This window comes from Schistocerca piceifrons, chromosome 1 (assembly GCF_021461385.2).
Source record: "Schistocerca piceifrons isolate TAMUIC-IGC-003096 chromosome 1, iqSchPice1.1, whole genome shotgun sequence".
NCBI lineage: Eukaryota > Metazoa > Arthropoda > Insecta > Orthoptera > Acrididae > Schistocerca > Schistocerca piceifrons.
In genome coordinates, this window is record NC_060138.1 from 1072032186 (window position 1) to 1072051900 (window position 19715).

At 44.6% G+C, this 19715-nt stretch overlaps 1 protein-coding gene across 2 annotated transcripts in view; it reads left to right on the plus strand.

Annotated features, from left to right (window-relative positions):
• The first annotated feature begins 2363 nt into the window (after positions 1-2363).
• Positions 2364-19715, plus strand: part of LOC124797889 (mediator of RNA polymerase II transcription subunit 30-like) — a 93535-nt gene continuing 76183 nt past the window's right edge. For both annotated transcript variants that reach the window (XM_047260996.1, XM_047261006.1), the window contains exon 1: positions 2364-2876. In XM_047260996.1, coding sequence (XP_047116952.1) covers positions 2756-2876 — 121 coding nt within the window. In that variant the 5' untranslated portion in view covers positions 2364-2755. The remainder of the gene's footprint in view (positions 2877-19715) is intronic.

The following is a 19715-nucleotide window of genomic DNA, read 5'->3' on the forward strand; positions in this document are numbered from 1 at the left end:
CATAGTTTTTCTGTGAAAGAATCGATTATTTCGGCAAAGTTCGTCAAACCTTTTTCTACGTGAAACATCAAAATGTTATCTAATGCTGAGAAAGCTGTTAATACAAATAGCACTCAAGACTGGTGTGGTTTCTCGGTTTGATTACATCTGTTTTGTCATTGTCTGCTAGATAAAACGAAATAGGCTTTTGTAATATTACAGCAGTTGTAAAACGCGCCAAATAAGCGAGACTGTTTCTGCGTAAATCGTCATTTTTATCTGTGCCGTTTACATAAATTACACGACAGAAAATAATTCACGAAGTACCAACATCAAATGCCTATTATGCCTACTATAAGAAAAAAGTTTTATTCTAGGGAATAATTTCACTATTCATTCATACGCACCAGTTTCTCAAGTACGAAATTCTTATAAGTTTGGAATCGTCATATTCTTGCATATAATTTGGGTGCTGTTCCTGCTTCTTCTCCTTCCTCATTCTAACAATCAGTAATATCATTAATTTTGTAACTAATCCTGCCATGATCAAAACTTAGTCTCCAGTGAACATCACTAACCCTTCCAGAAATACCGGTTTAGTTATCTCGCGTTTATTCTACCGTTAGGCATTATTACATGTTCCCACAACGCGTTTTCCTCGCTATTCCGAGAACAGAATTAGTAGCTGCTAACTGGAAACTGTTCAACTGGGCTTCAGTAGTGCAGCGATCTGTCAAATATTTTCTTGGATACGCTGAGAAGATAACATGTAATATTTCTTACCTGTTAGTCGTTTAGTTCCACTCTGGCAGTCTGAATCTTCGTCTGCAGGAAAATTTTGTTTCTAGGTGAGACTGAGATTCCCCTGGAAGAGACATCACGTACACTTTGCACACATTAAAAAATCAACTTACCATTCGTTCTGAAATCAGCTTAGAATGTGTTTGAAAATGTTCAAAAACCTACAGGGCTGCGTTTCAAAATCATGTGAACAATCGATAAACCAACGTACGCTGGATGCTAGGAGCTTTGTGAAACAAGGTTTTTCACTTCAAGAAAATGAATTTGGCGCCCTCTGAAATTGCCACCCGGGGCAGATGCAAATTCCCCCCCCCTCCCACCACACCTAACTCCAGCCCTGGCTACACGCATGGTGGTTTCACTGCCTGTTTGTATCCATGACAAATTCGCTTTGTTAGTGTATATTTCGCAGGTTGTATGTATACATACATACATAAGTACGTACGTACGTACACACACAGTATTTAGTTGCATTCGAAATAAAGTGCTGCTGAATACTTAGTATGTATATCCTGCAAAACATATATTATTATAATGCATTTGTAAGGGATACAACAAGGCAATGCAAACACCATGCCCATAGCGTTGAGCTCCATATGCTCCAGATACTGTGTCTGTGCCATCGCTTTATCACAATTCATTTGAAGTGACTTGAAAACTTGTTGCTGGTACACAAAATATGTAGTCCCAGTTTTCAATGAAGCTGCTGATTGTATATTGGCTATAGCCACATAAATTGTCAGTTTGAATCACTGTTGCAACTAGTCACTCCTAGTGGCTACAACGAAGTATGTAGGATTAGTCTTCATATGTTTTGGAGGAAAGTTGTCACTATTCAATGTAAGTACAGTAACAAAGATGAGCGATGGGGTAATCACTAGTAGTGGAGCTGAGAAGCAGTTCAGACTGTTAAAACTGAGGTCTCTAGATCTGGCACAATCCCTATAGATCCCAGGCACAATTTACGAGTAAACAGCTCCGGTCTTGACTTAGAATTCAACAAATACCCCTTTAAGAAAGAACCTTACCCTGCAACTGAAAAAGGACATGTCACATCAGTGTATAAGAAAGGAACCACAGCTGTTCTGACCAGCTTCTATCCGATATTCACTAAGTCTACTTGCAGAAGAGTTGTACAACCAAGTCTTACTTCAAACGTTATGATGTTTTTCTAGTAAACTTTTTTTCTTTCAAACCAACACAGATTACGAAAATGTATATGAATAACTCTTCATAGGCAAAAACAGTCATGTCGATTCGATGTTTCTAGAGTTTTCGAAAGCCCTTGATTCCTTTCCCTCAGATCAATTGCTACACGAAATATATTTGACATAGTATAGTATTGTTCGGTTCGATCTTGACAGTATAATTCGTATATGTCTTAGCAGTTAATCACTTCTTTTCTGCATAAAGTACATTAATTTTCATTGGGATAAAAGGATTTAAAGCAAAACGCTTATGTGGTCTCGATTCCCTTTAAGTTAAATTTCCGAACTACGACTGAAACGGAAGTCAGTTCCTCAGAGTTTGACATCGTTCATGGGTAGAGGTTTGTTTGCTATCTTCCTTTATAAGCTTTGATATGACAACAAAAATACACTGTGCCTGTGGTGTTGTAAGCGGTTTAAGGAAGAAACATTTGTTTATATGCATGTTTCCAGACTCAGAAAGTTAGAAGTAGTGTCAAATTTTATTTAATATTCTGACTTTAACTCGAATATAGGAGGATAATGATGTGCAACTGATTATTTTGATAGGAAAGATGCACTTTAGTACATTGCTCTCAACAAATAGTGTTGTTAAGTGAAGATACGCTGTTGAAAAGCAGTAAATGTAATGTCTTACTTGATTGGCAATTTTCTGTTTCCGCCAAAGCCTCAGTTATGAAGCTGTGAAGTCGACGTTCCAGGCTTTCTTTGAAGTGGTTGGAGTGTTGTGATCATCATATAATTTAAGCATATGAACCGTGTGTAAAATGGCTGGGCCACAACACACATTTCCCACAGGATTCCCAAACCCACAGCAAGGTCCCATGAGAAACCAGTTCGGAGCCGGCCCCCAGATGGCTAGCCTCATGGCTTCCAGTCAACAAGCAGGTATACTGTTGTCAGCCTCATCTTCGTTTTGTAAGAAACAATTACGTGGACGGAATCATTAATTTATTTGACCAAGAATAATTTTACGACATAGAAATCGTCACCTTAGTACAAAGGAAAAACGTGATCTGTATGTGTTGACATATTAATACAAACATGTTTGATAAGAATACTACTGCTGTTGATTTGGTAACTTGGAAACAAAACCTGCGATTGTCAAGACGTTAATACTTTGCTTGGATTTCCATTATGTCATGCAAGTCTTAGTAAATTTGGATTTTAATTATGTTTACCCATGATAACCACAAAATAATTCTAATTTATTATGTAAGTTCAGTATTATTAGTTAATACTAGATTAGTGAACATTTAAATGGAACTTGCTTGTTAAGGTAGAAGAATTGTTCCAGGAAGTTTTGTGTAATAGCTTACTTGACACTGGATCATTTTGCGTATTGACAATGTGCTGTCAGTTTGCAACCTCTCAGGAATATAAGGCCTGCATACAATATTGTTACATGGACAACACACATCTACAGGTTGAACTTCTCCACTATGTTTGAAGTGCACTACACACCAAAAAGTCATGTGCATGAAATGTTATTTCTATAGTTGTAGGATTTATTTATTCCTTCCAACATATCATTACTGCTATAGTCCTTGGCTTTGTTTTTCTTTCAACAAATGAATTGTTGTTGGTGTCAGAGTATTTGTGAGTACTGCAAGGACAGTCAAAAATTTTTGAATTTTGCTTTCTTCTGGAATATTAAACAATGATAGTTTGTGTGTCTTAACATGAGAATCAAGCAGAACTGTACCCTTTGTTTGTAAATAAACAAAAAACACCACCAGATCCACATTGGTATTTTCTTCAGTGACACTTGGTGTTGGCAAGTTACAAAAGTCAACATTGTCATTCTGTTATGTTCACACCATACCCAAGTTCTTGGGTATGTGTAAAAACAAATTTGATTTTTAATCTTTTCAAGTGAGTTGAATTATCTCCACAGGAATTGTAGGACTGTGTACTTTAATTCATCAGATGGCTTCATTTGTAGGTTTAGTGCCATTTACATTGTGACAGTTGTAGTTTCATGCATCCTTAAGGAATGTATCAGCTTTCCCTGTTAAAATTGTTTTGGTGATTACCCTTGATAACATTTCGTCATTGTGGTCTTGCCCAAAGTTCTGCACCCACTACCACATCACTGTGGGATTTGTAACTTACTGTAGTCCACCTGTTGCAGGTAATTTGGTCAGGTTGAGATGTTTAAGTGTAATGAACATGAATGTTTTATCACAGCTTATTGCAGATAGATATTTTGGCTAGAGTGTGATAGTGCGACCACCCTCCTGAAGTATTGTTACAGTGACAAATTGCTCCATAGAGCAGCCTGCGGTCTAGGTTAGGTTTCGAGGTGACAAATTGGTTGACTTGACATAGTCACAGATGTTGATATGAATTCAATTTGTGTTAATAGATGGATCCAACTTACAGGATAGTGCTGTTTGCTCCAAACTTAACCTATCTTTCACTATGAACAACTGTTAGGTAAATTTAGAAGAAATGCTGTCGGACAGAATAGACAGTTCTCAAGAGTATTTTGATGCAAATTACATATTTTGTGCATTAACTATGAAGAAAATATGGTTATAGGGGAGAACTTCGTAACTCTCACCAGATACTGTCAGTAAATCGTTAATTAACATACTGTGTCCTCAGTGAAATTCATGCAAATCTTTTATTGAATTTGAGTGACAGGGACCATTGGGCAAGGCAAGGGACCTTCATTTGGGAAGAGTGATGTTACCACCAAGCCCACCAGATTTAATTTTTCTGTAAAACCCAAATTTGACTGCAGTGAGGTTTTTAAGGTAAATCTAAGTGTAGTTTGGAAGGTAGAAGATAAGGTACTGGCAGTTCAAGTAAAGTTGTGAGGACAGGCTGTGAGTCGTGCTTGCCTAGCTCCGACGGTAGAGCACTTACTCGGAAAAGGCAAAGGTCCTGAGTTTGAGACTTGGTCCAGCACACAGTTTTAATCTGCCAGGTTGTTTTCCTAATTTAAGTGTATATTGAAGGTCTATGGTAATGGGAATTTGAGGTGGTGCAATTGTTACAAGAGACGGGAAACTTAAATCCCCAGAAATCGAAATTCAGGCTGCACATCAGATTGTTGGGGAAGACTCAGTATCGAGGGTGGTAATAAACGTGTGGCTCCTTGAAGCTTTCTTTGTATTATGAGACTCAACCCAGATGCAAAAGACAACTTTAGAGCAAGTGTCAGTTTCCCGGTAATACTGTCATGTAACAGTAAGTTTCTATAATTACAGTTTTATAGATTGTATGTGTGACAAAACATCCTGCAAACCATTATTAATTGGCCTGTCTGAAAGTCAATCAGTGGAAGATAGTTTGGAGCTCCCTATTGATGGAAGTATATTACACTTAATGGCAACAATCTTTGAAGTCCATAGTGAAACTGGTATCAGTGACCATGAGGCAGTAGTTGGAGTAATAATTACTAAAGTGCAGCTAAAACAAGTTGGCAGTTTTACGTGATTAGTAAGTTAGATAAAGAGGCAATTGTGCTACATCTCAAAGAGGAGTTAAAAACATTTACCTCTGGGCAGTAGCATGTGGAAGAACTGTGACTGAAGTTTAAAAGAATAATTGACCATGCACTGGAGGATGGATATGTACCTAGTAGATTGGTTCATGACTATAGGGTCTCACTTTGGTATACAGTTAGTGTAAAGAATTGACGACTACTGCATAATATGTGTAAATTAAAGTGAAGCAAGTGCTATAGATACGAAGATGCTGAATGAAACACGTATGATTGTCAAGAGGGCATTGTGTGAAACTTTCAGTGATTATCAGAGTGAAAGATCTCTAACGAAACTCAAAGAAATTTTGATCTTACGTAAAGGCTGTCAATGGCACAAAATTTAGTGTCCAGACATTGATAGATGATGACTGAAGCTGAGGGTAGCAAAGCTAAGCCAGAAATGCTGAACTCCATTTTTTAAAGTTTGTTTACTTAGGAAGCTGCAGATTCACTATGACAGTTTACTTGAACTCTCACTACTGGGGTAATAAGTGAGGTAGCTGTTGGTGTTGGTGACTTCAAGACCCAGGAAAAATCACTAACTTAGACTCCAGGTGCAATTGATTCCCTGTTCAGTTCTCCACAGAGTTAATCATGTTTTAACCATAATATACTGCAGATCCCTTCAACAAAGTACTGTGCTCAATGATTGGGAAAAGCAATTACGTGAATTGTTCAGTACCACTTTGCCAACTCACAACCTATCTCCTTTCAATGTAACCTAGACCTATAAGTCCACTAAGGATCAGTATGCCACCTCACATAATGATTTGTATTTACATTCATTTGCTTTGCCAACTCACCTTAACCTAGACATTAGGTTACAGTATAGATAAGTGTATCATCACAACGTACATTCTAAAAATTCACACACATCCAAAAGAAATATTGTCAGTGTTCTGTTCTGTCTTCCACTTGCATCACATTGTACTCCACATCATCATTACATTACTAGTCGTAGCCAACATCTGGCATAAGTACTTCAGTTCATCCAAAACAAGTACAGGTCTCACCTATTGACAAGAGGGGTAACAGAAGTGATCCACAAAATTACCATCCAATCTCATTAATGTCTCTTTGTTGTAGAGTCCTAGAACAATTCTCGACCTCAAACAGAATGCAGTATCTTGAACAGAATGACTTCTTGCATGTCAACTAGTGTGGATTCAGGAAACCTAGATCATGCAAAACATGCCTTGTGCTTTTCTCACATGACATTTTGAAAGCATGGATCAAAGCAGTCGGGTAGATACAGTATTTGCTGTCATCCAAAAGGCATGTGACTCAATACCACTCAAACATTTATTAACAAAACTGTGGTTCTGTTGGGTATGAAACAAAATTTGTAACTAAGTTGAGGATTTCTTGTAAGTAGGATGCAATATGTTGTCTTGGATGGATTCATTGACAAAAGTTGAAGCAACTTAAGGTGGAAGTGTGTTGGGACTGCTGCTGTTCTTGTTGTATATTAATGACAATATATATTGTAGCTTCAGACTTTTGGCAGATAATGCAGGTATCTCTAATGAAATAGTGTCAGACAGAAGCTGCAGAAATATTCAGTCAGATATTGATAAGATTCATAAATGTACAAATATTGGCAACTTGCTTTAAATGTACAGAAGTATAAAATTCGGCACTTCACAGGAGGATAAAATGTGGTATCCAATGACAAAAATATCAACGATTCACAGTTAAAAATCAGTTAACTCTTCAAATACTGGGTGTAACAATTTGTAGGGATGTGAAATGGGATGACCACATAACCTCAGTGATAGGAAAATGGTTGGCAGGCTTTGATTAATTGCTAGTATACAGGGATAATGCTCTCAGCCTACAAAGAGTTAGCTTACAAATAATTTGTGCATTCCATCTTATAATATTACTCAACTATTTCATCCGCCCCTGGTAGCTTAATGGTCATCGTGACAGATTGTCAATCCACTGGGCCCGGGTTCGATTCCTGGCTGGTTCGGGGGATTTTCTCTGCCCAGGGACTGGGTGTTGTGCTGTCCTCATCATCCTCATTGACTGCAGGTGGCTGAAGTTGCTTCAAATTGAAAGACCGGCACCCGGCGAATAGTCTGCCCGACGAGAGCCCCTAGTCATACAGTTAAAAAAAACTCAACTGTTTGGCTGCCGTACCAAGTAGGATTAACAGGGGATGTTGAATTTATAAACACAAGGGGTGCACGAATGACCACAGGTTGGTGTGATTCTGGGGAGAGTGCTGAAAATTCTGAATTGGCAGACTATTGAAGTCAGCACAAGTTGTCGTGGAAGCTTAGAAAATTTCCAGAACAAGTATTATGTGAAGAATCTAGAGGTACTCTGCAGTTCCCCTATGTATTGCTTTTGTAGTGATCACGAGATGAAGATTAGATACTTACAGCACAGTCATTTAAGTAGTCATTCTTCTTGCGATTCCTGTTTGACTGGAATGTGAAAAATGCTTAAATGTGTTATCAAGCCAAGTACCTTCTGCCATGAACTTAAGTGCTTTGCAGAGTATGAATATAGATGTACGTGTGTATCATCATCGTAGAGAATAATGAGCACTTACTCATATTGTATAATGTGTTACACTTCTGGAAAACCAGGTAGGCATTCAGAATTGTTTAAAGTATTATGCTTACCAGTCTGGCACATATTTCAAATACATGGTGATTAAAATTAAAATAACACCACTGGTCAGAATGATGACAAATAGCAACGGAATATAATCGGAGAAGGGGTAAAACGAATGGCAGAAGAAAAATAAATAGTTCAAAAATGTAGAAATAGGTGGCGCTGTAAGCATCATAATCTTAGAGTAGTAGACTACAAATGACAAATGAATCATACAACAATGCCTAAGGTGTACATTTGATATTAAAAAAACTGTACTACTCAGTGTACATGGGTGTACAGGTGTGATACTGTTACTTATGTAAGCCCATCCACCACGGAAACCCCCCTGTGGGTCTGGGGGTAAGAATAGGCCTTAGGTATTCCTGTGTGTCGTAATATATGGTGGTCCCTGTAGGGTTTGATGTCCATTGTTCAAAATTTTTACCAAGAGTGAACCAATTGGGGAAGGATGCCTTACATGATGCATTGTCAGTCATGCCTTGAGATCTGTAGCCTGTTTTCTCGTCGTCGCATTGCAGACCCGCTCATTCTCCATCTCTTGGGTGAGGAGACCTTCCTGGGTGCATATTCCACCATGCACTATGCAGTGTCACCTTCTGTGCTCATGGTGACCATGGACTTCTTTGTATCTGATAACCAGCACAGTAGCTAGTCCATTGTGATGGGGCCACCATTATCCTGTTGGTTGTAGCCCACTGACAACACAAGGATCGATCTGCTGATGCCTGTTCTGTTAACTCCCCATGTATGCTAAGGAGTAGATGCCTGTCACCCTGGGACATCGGACTCCCGGCAATGGCCATCCTGACAGGTGGTCACTGCTGCAGCTGGGTGGTGCCCATGGGGGGGGGGGGGCCCTGGTTGGAGTGGGTGGCATCAGGGCGGATGATGCGCGAAGAAGCGTACCACATCATCACTTGCTGGTGATCATACACCAGCAGTCTTTAAGCATTTTAAGTCTCAGTACAGTGCAAGGAAGTAGGACCTTAAATCATTCGCCTCCCTGGCCACACCATGGGAGGAACACCAGGCTAAGGTTGGCAGCGAACCTTACCCAACCCAGTACCTCGTATATACAAGAACTGATGGGGTCTCCTTTGTTTCGATGAAACCACAGTTTTTTGTAGACCATTTAGAAGACAAGTTTGGAGAGGTGGAGGGCTTGTCCAAAATGCAGGCAGGGTTAGTCTTAATAAAAACAGCATCCTGCCCAGTCACGGGCATTACTCGCTTGTGACAAGCTGGGGGATGTTTCCATTACCATCACGCCCCGTAAGAGCTTAAATATGGTCCAAGGTATTATATTCCACAGGGACCTTCTTTTGCAGTTTGACGATGAGCTGCGCACCAACTTGGAGAGACGAGGTGTTCACTTAGTCTGGTGCGCCCATCGGGGTCTGAGGGATAATCAGGTTACCAACGGTGCCTTCATCTTGGCCTTCGAGGGTGACACATTGCCCGAGAAGGTCAAAGTGATGGTATACTGCTGTGATGTAAAGCTGTATGTCCCTCCCCCTATGCAGTGCTTTAAGTGCTGGAAGTATGGCCATATATCTTCCCGCTATACTTAGTGTAACATGTCGAGATTGTGGACATCGATCACATCCCTATACTCTATCTGCCCGACCTCCCATCTGTATCGACTGCAGAGAGCATCATTCCCCTTGCTCACCAGACAGCAGGATTTTACAGCATGAAAGGAAAATCGTGGAATAAAAGGCCGTGGACCGACTGACCTACACTGAGGATAAGAGAAAATTTGAGCATCTACATGCTGTGACTATGACCTCTTATGCGGCCACTACGAGAACAGTTGTAGCCTCATATGTTCCGCAAATTCCGGTCAGCTCTCAGCTGGAAGACTACACCTGCCCCCTTGATGGTGGGGGGCACTTACATGCCCCTCCCCTCCCCCCCCTCCAACCTCAGGGGCACCAGTCCCCACTTCTCAGCAGCCGGATAAGTGTAAGTCTTCTTCGGCACCTCTCACTAGGAAGGAGACCTTTGGGTCACTCACTTCCCAGGCTTTTGCTAGTGGGGAAGATGGCTCCTGCCAGTGACTGAAGTGCCCAAAAGTAGCTGGTTGTAGGGTTTTACGATCCTCAGTCCCGGAGACTGAATCAGCCTATCCCTCCCAGCCAGTGAAACCCAAGGAGCAGCAAGAGAAATCCAAAAAGAAGACCCCAAGACCAAGAGATGTGCAGTGGCACCCACACCACTGCTATCTACAAGCTATGCTTCTGAGGATGAGGTGGAGCTTCTGGTGTCTGCTGAAGACCTAGATCTCACCGGATACTCAGACTATGGATATAGACTGCTTAGGAAATAAATCGGTGGCAGCAGGTGACCATGAGGTGTAAACTGCCTCATTGAATGTTCCATGCCTTCTCAGCCTCACAATTACGTCATCCTCCAGTGGAATTGTGGCAGTTTTTTCCACTACCTGGCTGAGCTGTGCCAACTGTTACGCTCTACACCAGATTTCTGCATTGCCCTCCAGGAAACCTGGTTCCCAGCAATGTGGAAACCTACCGTCCATGGCAATAAGGGTTATTACAGGAGCAGTAGCAACTATAATAGTGTCAAGTGGAGTTTGCGTCTATGTCCTGAACTCGGTATGTGGTGAACCTGTGTCTGTCAGGATAAGGACGATGCACAAAATAACTGTCTGCAATGTATATCTTCTTCCAGATGGTACAGTACTCCTGAACACATTGGCTGTACTGATTAACTCCCTAAACCCTTCCTACTATTGGGCGATTTTAATGCTCATAACCCCTTGTGGTGTGGCAGCATGCTTACTGGCCGAGGTGGAGATGTTGAAAATTTGCTGTCACAACTCGACCTCTGCCTCTCAAATACAGGTGCCCCCACACATTTCAGTGTGGCACATGGCACGTATTTGACCATTCATCTCTCGGTTTGCAGTCCTAGCCTTCTCCCATCTATCCACTGGAGAGCACATAACGACATGTGTGATAGTGACCTTTTCCCCATCTTCCTGTCACTGCTCCGGCGTCAGGCCCATGGACAACTGCCCAGGTGAGCTTCAAACAAGGTGGACTTGGAAACTTTACCTCTGCTGTCACCTTTGAATCTCCCCCACACGGTAACATTGAGTGATGGTTGAGCAGGTGACTACAACTATCATTTCTGTGGCAGAAGACGCAATCCCTTGCTCTTCAGGGTGCCGGCGGTGAAAGGCAGTCCCATGGTGGTCGCCGGAAGTCGTTAAAGCAATTGAGGAGCATCGGGGACCTCTACAGTGGCATAAGCAGCACCCTTCCCTGAAGCACCTCATAGCCTTTAGTCAGCTCTGTGCCTGCATTTGCCTTCTTATCAAATGACAGAAGCAGGAGTGTTGGGAGAGATACATCTCGACCATTGGGTGCTATACATCACCTTCCCAAGTCTGGGCTAAGATCAAATGTGTTTTCGGTTACCAGACCCTAACCAGGTGTTCCTGGTGTTAACATAAATGGCGTATTACCTACCGATGAAAACTAAATCGCTGAGCACTATGCTAGAGCCTCTGCACCGGAGAATTACCCCCCCCAAGGGAAAGTCCTCTCATTCACTACACGCCACAGTGAATCCTATAACACCCCATTTACAGAGTGGGAGCTCCTCAGCACCCTGGCAAATTGATCTGACACTGCTCCTGGGCCAGATTGAGTCCACAGTCATATGATTAAACATCTCTCATCTGACTAAAGCGACATCTCCTCGTCATCTTTAAGCATGCAATGGCGGGAGAGCACCATCATTCCGGTGCTCAAACCCGGTAAAAACCCACTTGTTGTGGATAGCTATCGGCTCATCAGCCTCACCAACGTTCTTTGTAAGCTGTTGGAACGTATGGTGTGTCGGCGGTTGGGTTGGGTCCTGGAGTCACGTGGTCTACTGGGTCCATGTCAGGGTGGCTTCTGCCAGGGTCGCTCTGCCACTGATAATCTCGGGTTCCTTGAGTCTGCCATCTGAACAGCCTTTCCCAGACGCCAACACCTTGTTGCCTTTTTTTTTTTGATCTACGCAATGCGTATGACACCACCTGGCGACATCATCATCCTTGCCACATTATACGAGTGGGGTCTCAGAGGCCAGCTTCAGATTTTGATCCAAAATTTCCTGTCTCTTCATGCTTTCCGTGTCCAAGTTGGTGCCTCCCATAGTTCCATCCATATCCAGGAGAGTGGAGTCCTGCAGGGCTCTATTTTGAGTGTCTCCCTCTTTTCAGTGGCCATTAATGATCCAGTGGCAGCTGTAGGGCCATCTGTCTAGCCTTCTCTGTATGCAGATGTCTGCATTTCTTACTGCTCCTCCAGTACTGGTTTTGTTGAGTGGTGCCTACGGGGAACCATTCACAAGGCAGTCATGGGCTCTAGCCCACAGCTTCCATATTTCAGGCGCAAAGTCGTGTGTTGTGGACTTCTGTTGGTCTCGTACCATTCATCTGAAACAAGAACTTTATATTACTGACAATTGACTTACCGTTGTGGAGGATATCGATTCTTAGGACTGGTTTTCGATGCCTGATTGACTTGGATACCTCACCTTCGCCAGCTTAAGTGGAAATGGTGGCAGCACCTCAATGCCCTCTGCTGCCTGAGCAACACCAACTGGGGTGCAGATCACTCTACGTTGCTGCAGCTCTACAGAGCCCTTGTTCAGTCCCGCCTTGACTATGGGAGTGTGGTTTATGGTTTGGCAGCACCCTCAGCATTGTGTTTAATTGACCCAGTGCACCATTGTGGCGTTCGCCTAGCGACAGGTTCTTGGAGAAAGAGTCCGGTGACCAGTGTCCTGGTGGAGGCTGGAGTGCCACCATTGAAGATTAGGTGTGCACAACTGCTCGCCAGTTTACGGTGCACACCTTCGTAGTTCTCTTGTGCATCCAAATTACAGTCTCCTTTTCCCACTTGTGGCAGTCCGTCTTCCACTTAGGCGGCCCAGGTCAGGGCTAATGATTGTGGTTCGTGTGCGATGTCTTCTGTCAGAACTGGAGTCCTTCCCTTTACCGCCCATACTTGAGGTCCATTCACGTACACCTCCGTGGGGCACACCTAGGCCATGGCTTCACCTGGACCTTTCACATGGCCCTAAGGACTCAGTTAATCCTGCGACTCTCTGCTGTCACTTCTTCTCGATTCTCTATGTGTACCGGGGCCACGAATTGTTTCACACTGACGGCTCGATGGCTGATGGTCACGTTGGCTTTGCCTATGTCCATGGAGGATATATAGAACAGCACTTGTTACCAGATGGCTGCAGTGTTTCCATTGCGGAGCTGGCGGCCATATCTCATGCTCTTAAGCACATTCGCTCATGCCCTGGCAAGTCATTTCTCCTGCGAACTGACTCCTTGAGCAGCCTACAAGCTATCGACCAGTGCTACCCTTATCGTCCTTTGGTAGCGACCATCCAAGAGTCCTTCCATGCCCTGGAACGGTCCTGTCGTTCAGTTTGTCTGCAAGTTCGTTGCCTGGGGTTCCGACATGACCTGGGGAGGTCATGTCGGAATCCCAGGCAACGAACTTGCCAACAGGCTGGCCAAACAGGTTACGCAGAAACTGCGTCTGGAGATGGGCATCTCTGAACGTGACCTGCATTCTGCCTTACACTGCAGGGTGTTTCAGTTTTGGGAGACGGAATGGCATAACAGTATGCACAACAAGCTGTGTGTTATTAAGGAGATTACGAATGTGTGGAAGTCTTCCAACGGGCCTCTCGCAGGGAATAAGTTGTCCTCTGCCGGCTCCACAGTGGCCACACTTGGGCGACCCACGGTTACCTCCTGCATCGTGAAGACCTGCCTCAGTGTCTGTGCGATGCCCGGTTGACAGTGGCCCATATTCTGGTGCACTGTCCCACTTTGATTGTCCAGTGACGAAATCTTGGGTTACCGGACTTGTTGCTGCTAATTGTATCTGACAACGCCTCATCCGCTGATTTAGTTTTGTTCGTGAGTGTGGGTTTTATCATTTGAACTAAGTTTTAGTGCATGTCCTTTGTCCTCGTGTCCTCCCCCCTAGTGCTTCTAGGGTGGAGGTTTTAATGAGTTGCAGCGTGGCTGGCTTCTCCTTTTTATTCTCATGGTCAGACACCCATTGTAATCTGTTTTTTTGTTTTAATCTCTTCATCCCATTTCTTGCGTTTGTCGTTTTCTTGTCCCCTTTTGTCCATTTGCATGTTTGTTGTACTTCATCGTTCTCGTGAATTTTCTTTTCATTCTGTTTTGAGTTGTCAGTCTCGTTAGTTTTATTCCTACATTTGTGGCATTGTTTTATTCAGAACAAAGGACGATGACCTTGTAGTTTGGTACCTTCCCCCTCTTTTAATCCAACCAACCACCACGGTAAGGTCTTATCACATTGGATGGGTAAAATAGGTTTTTAATAGTCCTGAGTCCAAAAACTGCATAAAAATCATCAATCAAAATCAAATCGGATTATTAATTTCTGTGTAACTGGTGCAAAACATGTTCAATATGCTGTTCACCATTTTCTGCAGCAAGTTGAAATCAAGAAACAGCATGTTCCACAACTGATAGTGTTTCCAAGGTCACATTCAGAATGTGTTGCACAATGTGTTCCTTCAGTGCAGCTATGTTCGCAGTCGGAACACTGAACACAACCTCTTTCAGTTTCGGAAGTCACACGAATTAAGATAGTGATCAGGATGGCCAGGCTGTAGAGAAATGGTGGCTGATAATTCTAGAATTTTTGAAATGGCTCGTCAGCAGCTGCTTAACTGGATTTGCACTGTGAGGTGTGTGTCATCTTGCATAAGAATGACCCCATCCACGCTGCTCGAGAGCTGGAATGATGTGGTTGTGCAAAAGACACTCAAAGCGTTTGCCAGTGATGGGACAGGTAACAGGACTGGAAGCACATGTCTCCTCGGAAAAAATATGGCTGTATGATAAATGATGCCATAAACCTGCTCCACACAGTAACCTTTTCAGGATGAAGTGGTATTTGTTGATTTGTGTGTGGGTTGTCTGTTGCCGATATTCGACAATTCTGTGTGTTGACATATCTTGTCAAATGGAAGTAGGCTTCATTTGTCCACAATATCTTCCATGGCCAGTCATTGTCCACTTCCATGTGAGCAAGAAATTCTAAATCAAAGGTCTCTCTTGCCGGCAGGTCAACAGGAAGCAACTTGTGCACATGGGTAATTTTGAATGGATACCAAAGAAGGATGTTTTGAAGTATTTTACGCACCATGCTCACAGGTATTGTCCAATGTTTGGGCAATTCTCCATGCACTACATATTTGCACACCACCACTCGTCTCCTCCTGCATTGCTGTGGCCACTGCTTCCACTGACATCAAATCAGTTTGTTTCCTCCCTCTACCAGGTTGCACATCAAAAGAACAATTCTTTTTGAGTTTCCAAATTATTTTCTCCATACCCACAGCAGTCATCGGACCAACGCCTTTTCTCAAACCCTTCCGTGTTGGAAACTTCTGCAGAGTGACGTGTGCACAGTCATCATTTTTGTAATACAGCTTTACAAGCAAAGCACGATCCTGTATTGAGTTAGTAATGGTGAATGTCGCAGATGCGAAAGGAGAAAAAGCCGTGTACCTGGCGTGTTTTATACCAACTTCAACGGGTCATGCACATGACAGGTGTTTTTGTTCACGTATTCTGACACATACATTGCCATCTATTGATCATCCCCCTGCGGGTCCGGGGATTAGAATAGGCCCGAGGTATTCCTGCCTGTCGTAAGAGGCGACTAAAAGGAGTCCATCCCCCTCACGGGGGTAGTTAGCGCCTGCGTCCGGAGACGGACGGTTCCACGACCTATAATCGTGGTCTTTTTGGTTTTTCACTTCTCGTTTCTTCCTTCCTTTTGTTGGTTCCTTTCTTTGCTCTTCTCCACCTCACTGTCTTCCTTGCTCTTTCCCTTGACTTCTCCTTGCCTTCTCATTGCCTTTTTCTCCTTGCCTTCTCATTGCCTTTTTCTCCTTGCCTTCTCATTGCCTTTTTCTCCTTGCCTTCTCATTGCCTTTTTCTCCTTGCCTTCTCATTGCCTTTTTCTCCTTGCCTTCTCATTGCCTTTTTCTCCTTGCCTTCTCATTGCCTTTTTCTCCTTGCCTTCTCATTGCCTTTTTCTCCTTGCCTTCTCATTGCCTTTTTCTCCTTGCCTTCTCATTGCCTTTTTCTCCTTGCCTTCTCATTGCCTTTTTCTCCTTGCCTTCTCATTGCCTTTTTCTCCTTGCCTTCTCATTGCCTTTTTCTCCTTGCCTTCTCATTGCCTTTTTCTCCTTGCCTTCTCATTGCCTTTTTCTCCTTGCCTTCTCATTGCCTTTTTCTCCTTGCCTTCTCATTGCCTTTTTCTCCTTGCCTTCTCATTGCCTTTTTCTCCTTGCCTTCTCATTGCCTTTTTCTCCTTGCCTTCTCATTGCCTTTTTCTCCTTGCCTTCTCATTGCCTTTTTCTCCTTGCCTTCTCATTGCCTTTTTCTCCTTGCCTTCTCATTGCCTTTTTCTCCTTGCCTTCTCATTGCCTTTTTCTCCTTGCCTTCTCATTGCCTTTTTCTCCTTGCCTTCTCATTGCCTTTTTCTCCTTGCCTTCTCATTGCCTTTTTCTCCTTGCCTTCTCATTGCCTTTTTCTCCTTGCCTTCTCATTGCCTTTTTCTCCTTGCCTTCTCATTGCCTTTTTCTCCTTGCCTTCTCATTGCCTTTTTCTCCTTGCCTTCTCATTGCCTTTTTCTCCTTGCCTTCTCATTGCCTTTTTCTCCTTGCCTTCTCATTGCCTTTTTCTCCTTGCCTTCTCATTGCCTTTTTCTCCTTGCCTTCTCATTGCCTTTTTCTCCTTGCCTTCTCATTGCCTTTTTCTCCTTGCCTTCTCATTGCCTTTTTCTCCTTGCCTTCTCATTGCCTTTTTCTCCTTGCCTTCTCATTGCCTTTTTCTCCTTGCCTTCTCATTGCCTTTTTCTCCTTGCCTTCTCATTGCCTTTTTCTCCTTGCCTTCTCATTGCCTTCTTCTCCTTGCCTTCTCTGGTCTCCGCCTTGGCGTTTGAGACAGTCTGTCCTCTTTCTCCCTCTCTCTCTTCTTTTTCCTCTTCTTCCTTCCTCCCTGTGCGTGCCTGAAGGCCGACCCACGCGTTCGCACGCGTAGCCGGTGACGGGGTAAGGCGTAAGTCCCCGCCCTGGGTAGACATGTATGGCACGCGCGTACCCCCTGGTAAAGGCCAGGCCCGGGGAGGGGTGATTGCCTGAGCTGATACCTTCTGACCATGCCGATTGGTCCCTCCGTCTGTTTCTCGGGAGGTGTGACCTGAGGTGTAAACATTCACCTAAGGCGGGAGTGCCCTCTGAGAGGGTCCCCACAAGGAAGGAGCGCGCCATCGGAGACGCTGGCAATCATGGGGGATTCCTCCGCAATGGATTCTACTCCATCTCTCTCGACTTCGACCCAAAAACGGAAACGTGACCAGCCAACAGTGACAAAGTACTACCGCCTGCCCCACAGTTCCTCGTAGTTTCTCGATCTGAGGACGGAAAGGATTTTTCCTCTGTCAACCCTTTCGTTATTCAGAAGGGCGTAGATGCCATAGCCGGATCTGTCAAATCTTGTACCAGGTTGCGTAACGGTACCTTATTACTAGAAACTGACAGTGCCTTTCAGGCACAAAAACTGCTTCGTGCCACACTCCTGTACACGTTCCCTGTCCGGGTGGAGGCCCACCGAACTTTGAATTCGCCTCGTGGTGTAGTCTATACTAGCTCCCTCGACGGATTGACTGACGAGGAGCTTCAATCTTTCCTCGCTGAACAGGGCGTGACGGCTGTCCATCGGGTCATGAAAAAGGTCAACAATGACCTTGTACCAACCCGGACACTTTTCTTGACCTTCGATAGTGTTAAGCTGCCATCGCGCATCAAGGCGGGCTACGAGGTTATATCTGTTTGCCCCTATGTCCAGACACCTACGCGCTGCTACCAGTGTCAGCGTTTCAATCACACTCGACAGTCTTGTTCCAATGCGGCTAAATGTGTCACTTGTGGCAGGGATGCCCATGAGGGTGACTGTCCACCTCAGTCTCCTCGTTGTGTGAACTGTCAGGGTGACCACGCCGCATCCTCCCGCGACTGTCCTGTCTATAAGGAAGAACGCTGTATCCAAGAAATTCGGGTCAAAGAGAAAGTGTCCACCTCGGCTGCTCGCAAGCTATTGGCTAGTAGGAAGCCCACGCTGCTCCCAGCGGGGAAATACAGTACTGTCCTCGCCTCTCCTCGGACTACCCGGGAGGTAGCAACCCAGACATGCGATCTGACCTTCAGCACCACGGTCGTCCGTTCGGCCAGTGCTAAGATCGCGCGGTCGACGTCTCATCTTCCTCCCATCACCCCACAGACACCAGCCCCTTCCTCAGCTTCTGCTAAGTCGAAGACCCCGAAGTCAGATGCACGGGCCTTCAAGAAGGAACCATCCCGTGCAGACTTCCTCCGTCCCTCGACCTCCCAGCCTTCGACCGGTACTTCCACCAAACATCCTTCCAAAAAGGCGCATAGGAAGCACAGTTCTCCTTCTCCGCCACGGCGCATTTCTTCTCCTGCACCACCCAGCGGTTGCCGCCCCAGGCCGTCATCCGTTTCGCCTGGCCGCACCGCTGGTAGCCGTACATCTGGCCATTCACCGGCGGAGGAAGCTCCCCCTCCCGGCCATCCTCCCGAGATGGCCGATGACCCTATAGACCCCATGGACGATGACTGTCCGCCTACTGATGGCGGCGGCAGTGCTCGCTCGAAGCCAGGCCCTAAGCGGCCTTCGAGGTGACCCCTTCTCTCATCTTCCTTTTCTTACGATGGCACTTATTCACTGGAATATTCGCAGCATTCGCTCCAACCGAGAGGACTTGAAGTTGCTGCTCCGCTTGCATCGTCCGCTCGTCGTAGCCCTCCAGGAAACGAAGCTCCGCCCATGCGATCAAATTGCCTTGGCACACTACACCTCTGTGCGTTTTGACCTACCCCCTGTGGTAGGTATCCCAGCTCATGGAGGGGTTATGTTGCTGGTCCAGGATGATGTTTACTACGATCCCATCATGTTGCACACCGGCCTGCAGGCAGTTGCCATCCGCATTACTCTCCCCACTTTTACGTTTTCCTTTTGTACCGTTTACACTCCATCGTCATCTGCCGTTACCAGGGCAGACATAATGCAACTTATTGCTCAGCTACCTGCACCATTTTTGTTAACTGGAGACTTCAATGCCCACCATCCCCTTTGGGGCTCTCCAGCATCCTGCGCGAGGGGCTCCTTGTTAGCAGACCTTTTCAACCAGCTCAATCTTGTCTGCCTCAATACTGGCGCCCCTACTTTTCTTTCGGACACATCTCACACCTATTCCCATTTAGACCTCTCTATATGTACTCCCCAACTTGCACGCCGGTTTGAGTGGTATGCACTTGCTGATACATATTCGAGCGACCACTTCCCGTGTGTTATCCATCTCCTGCAGCATACTCCCTCTCCGTGCTCCTCTAGTTGGACCATCTCCAAGGCAGACTGGGGGCTCTTCTCTTCCAGGGCGGCCTTTCAGGATCAAACCTTCCCAAGCTGCGATCGTCAGGTCGCA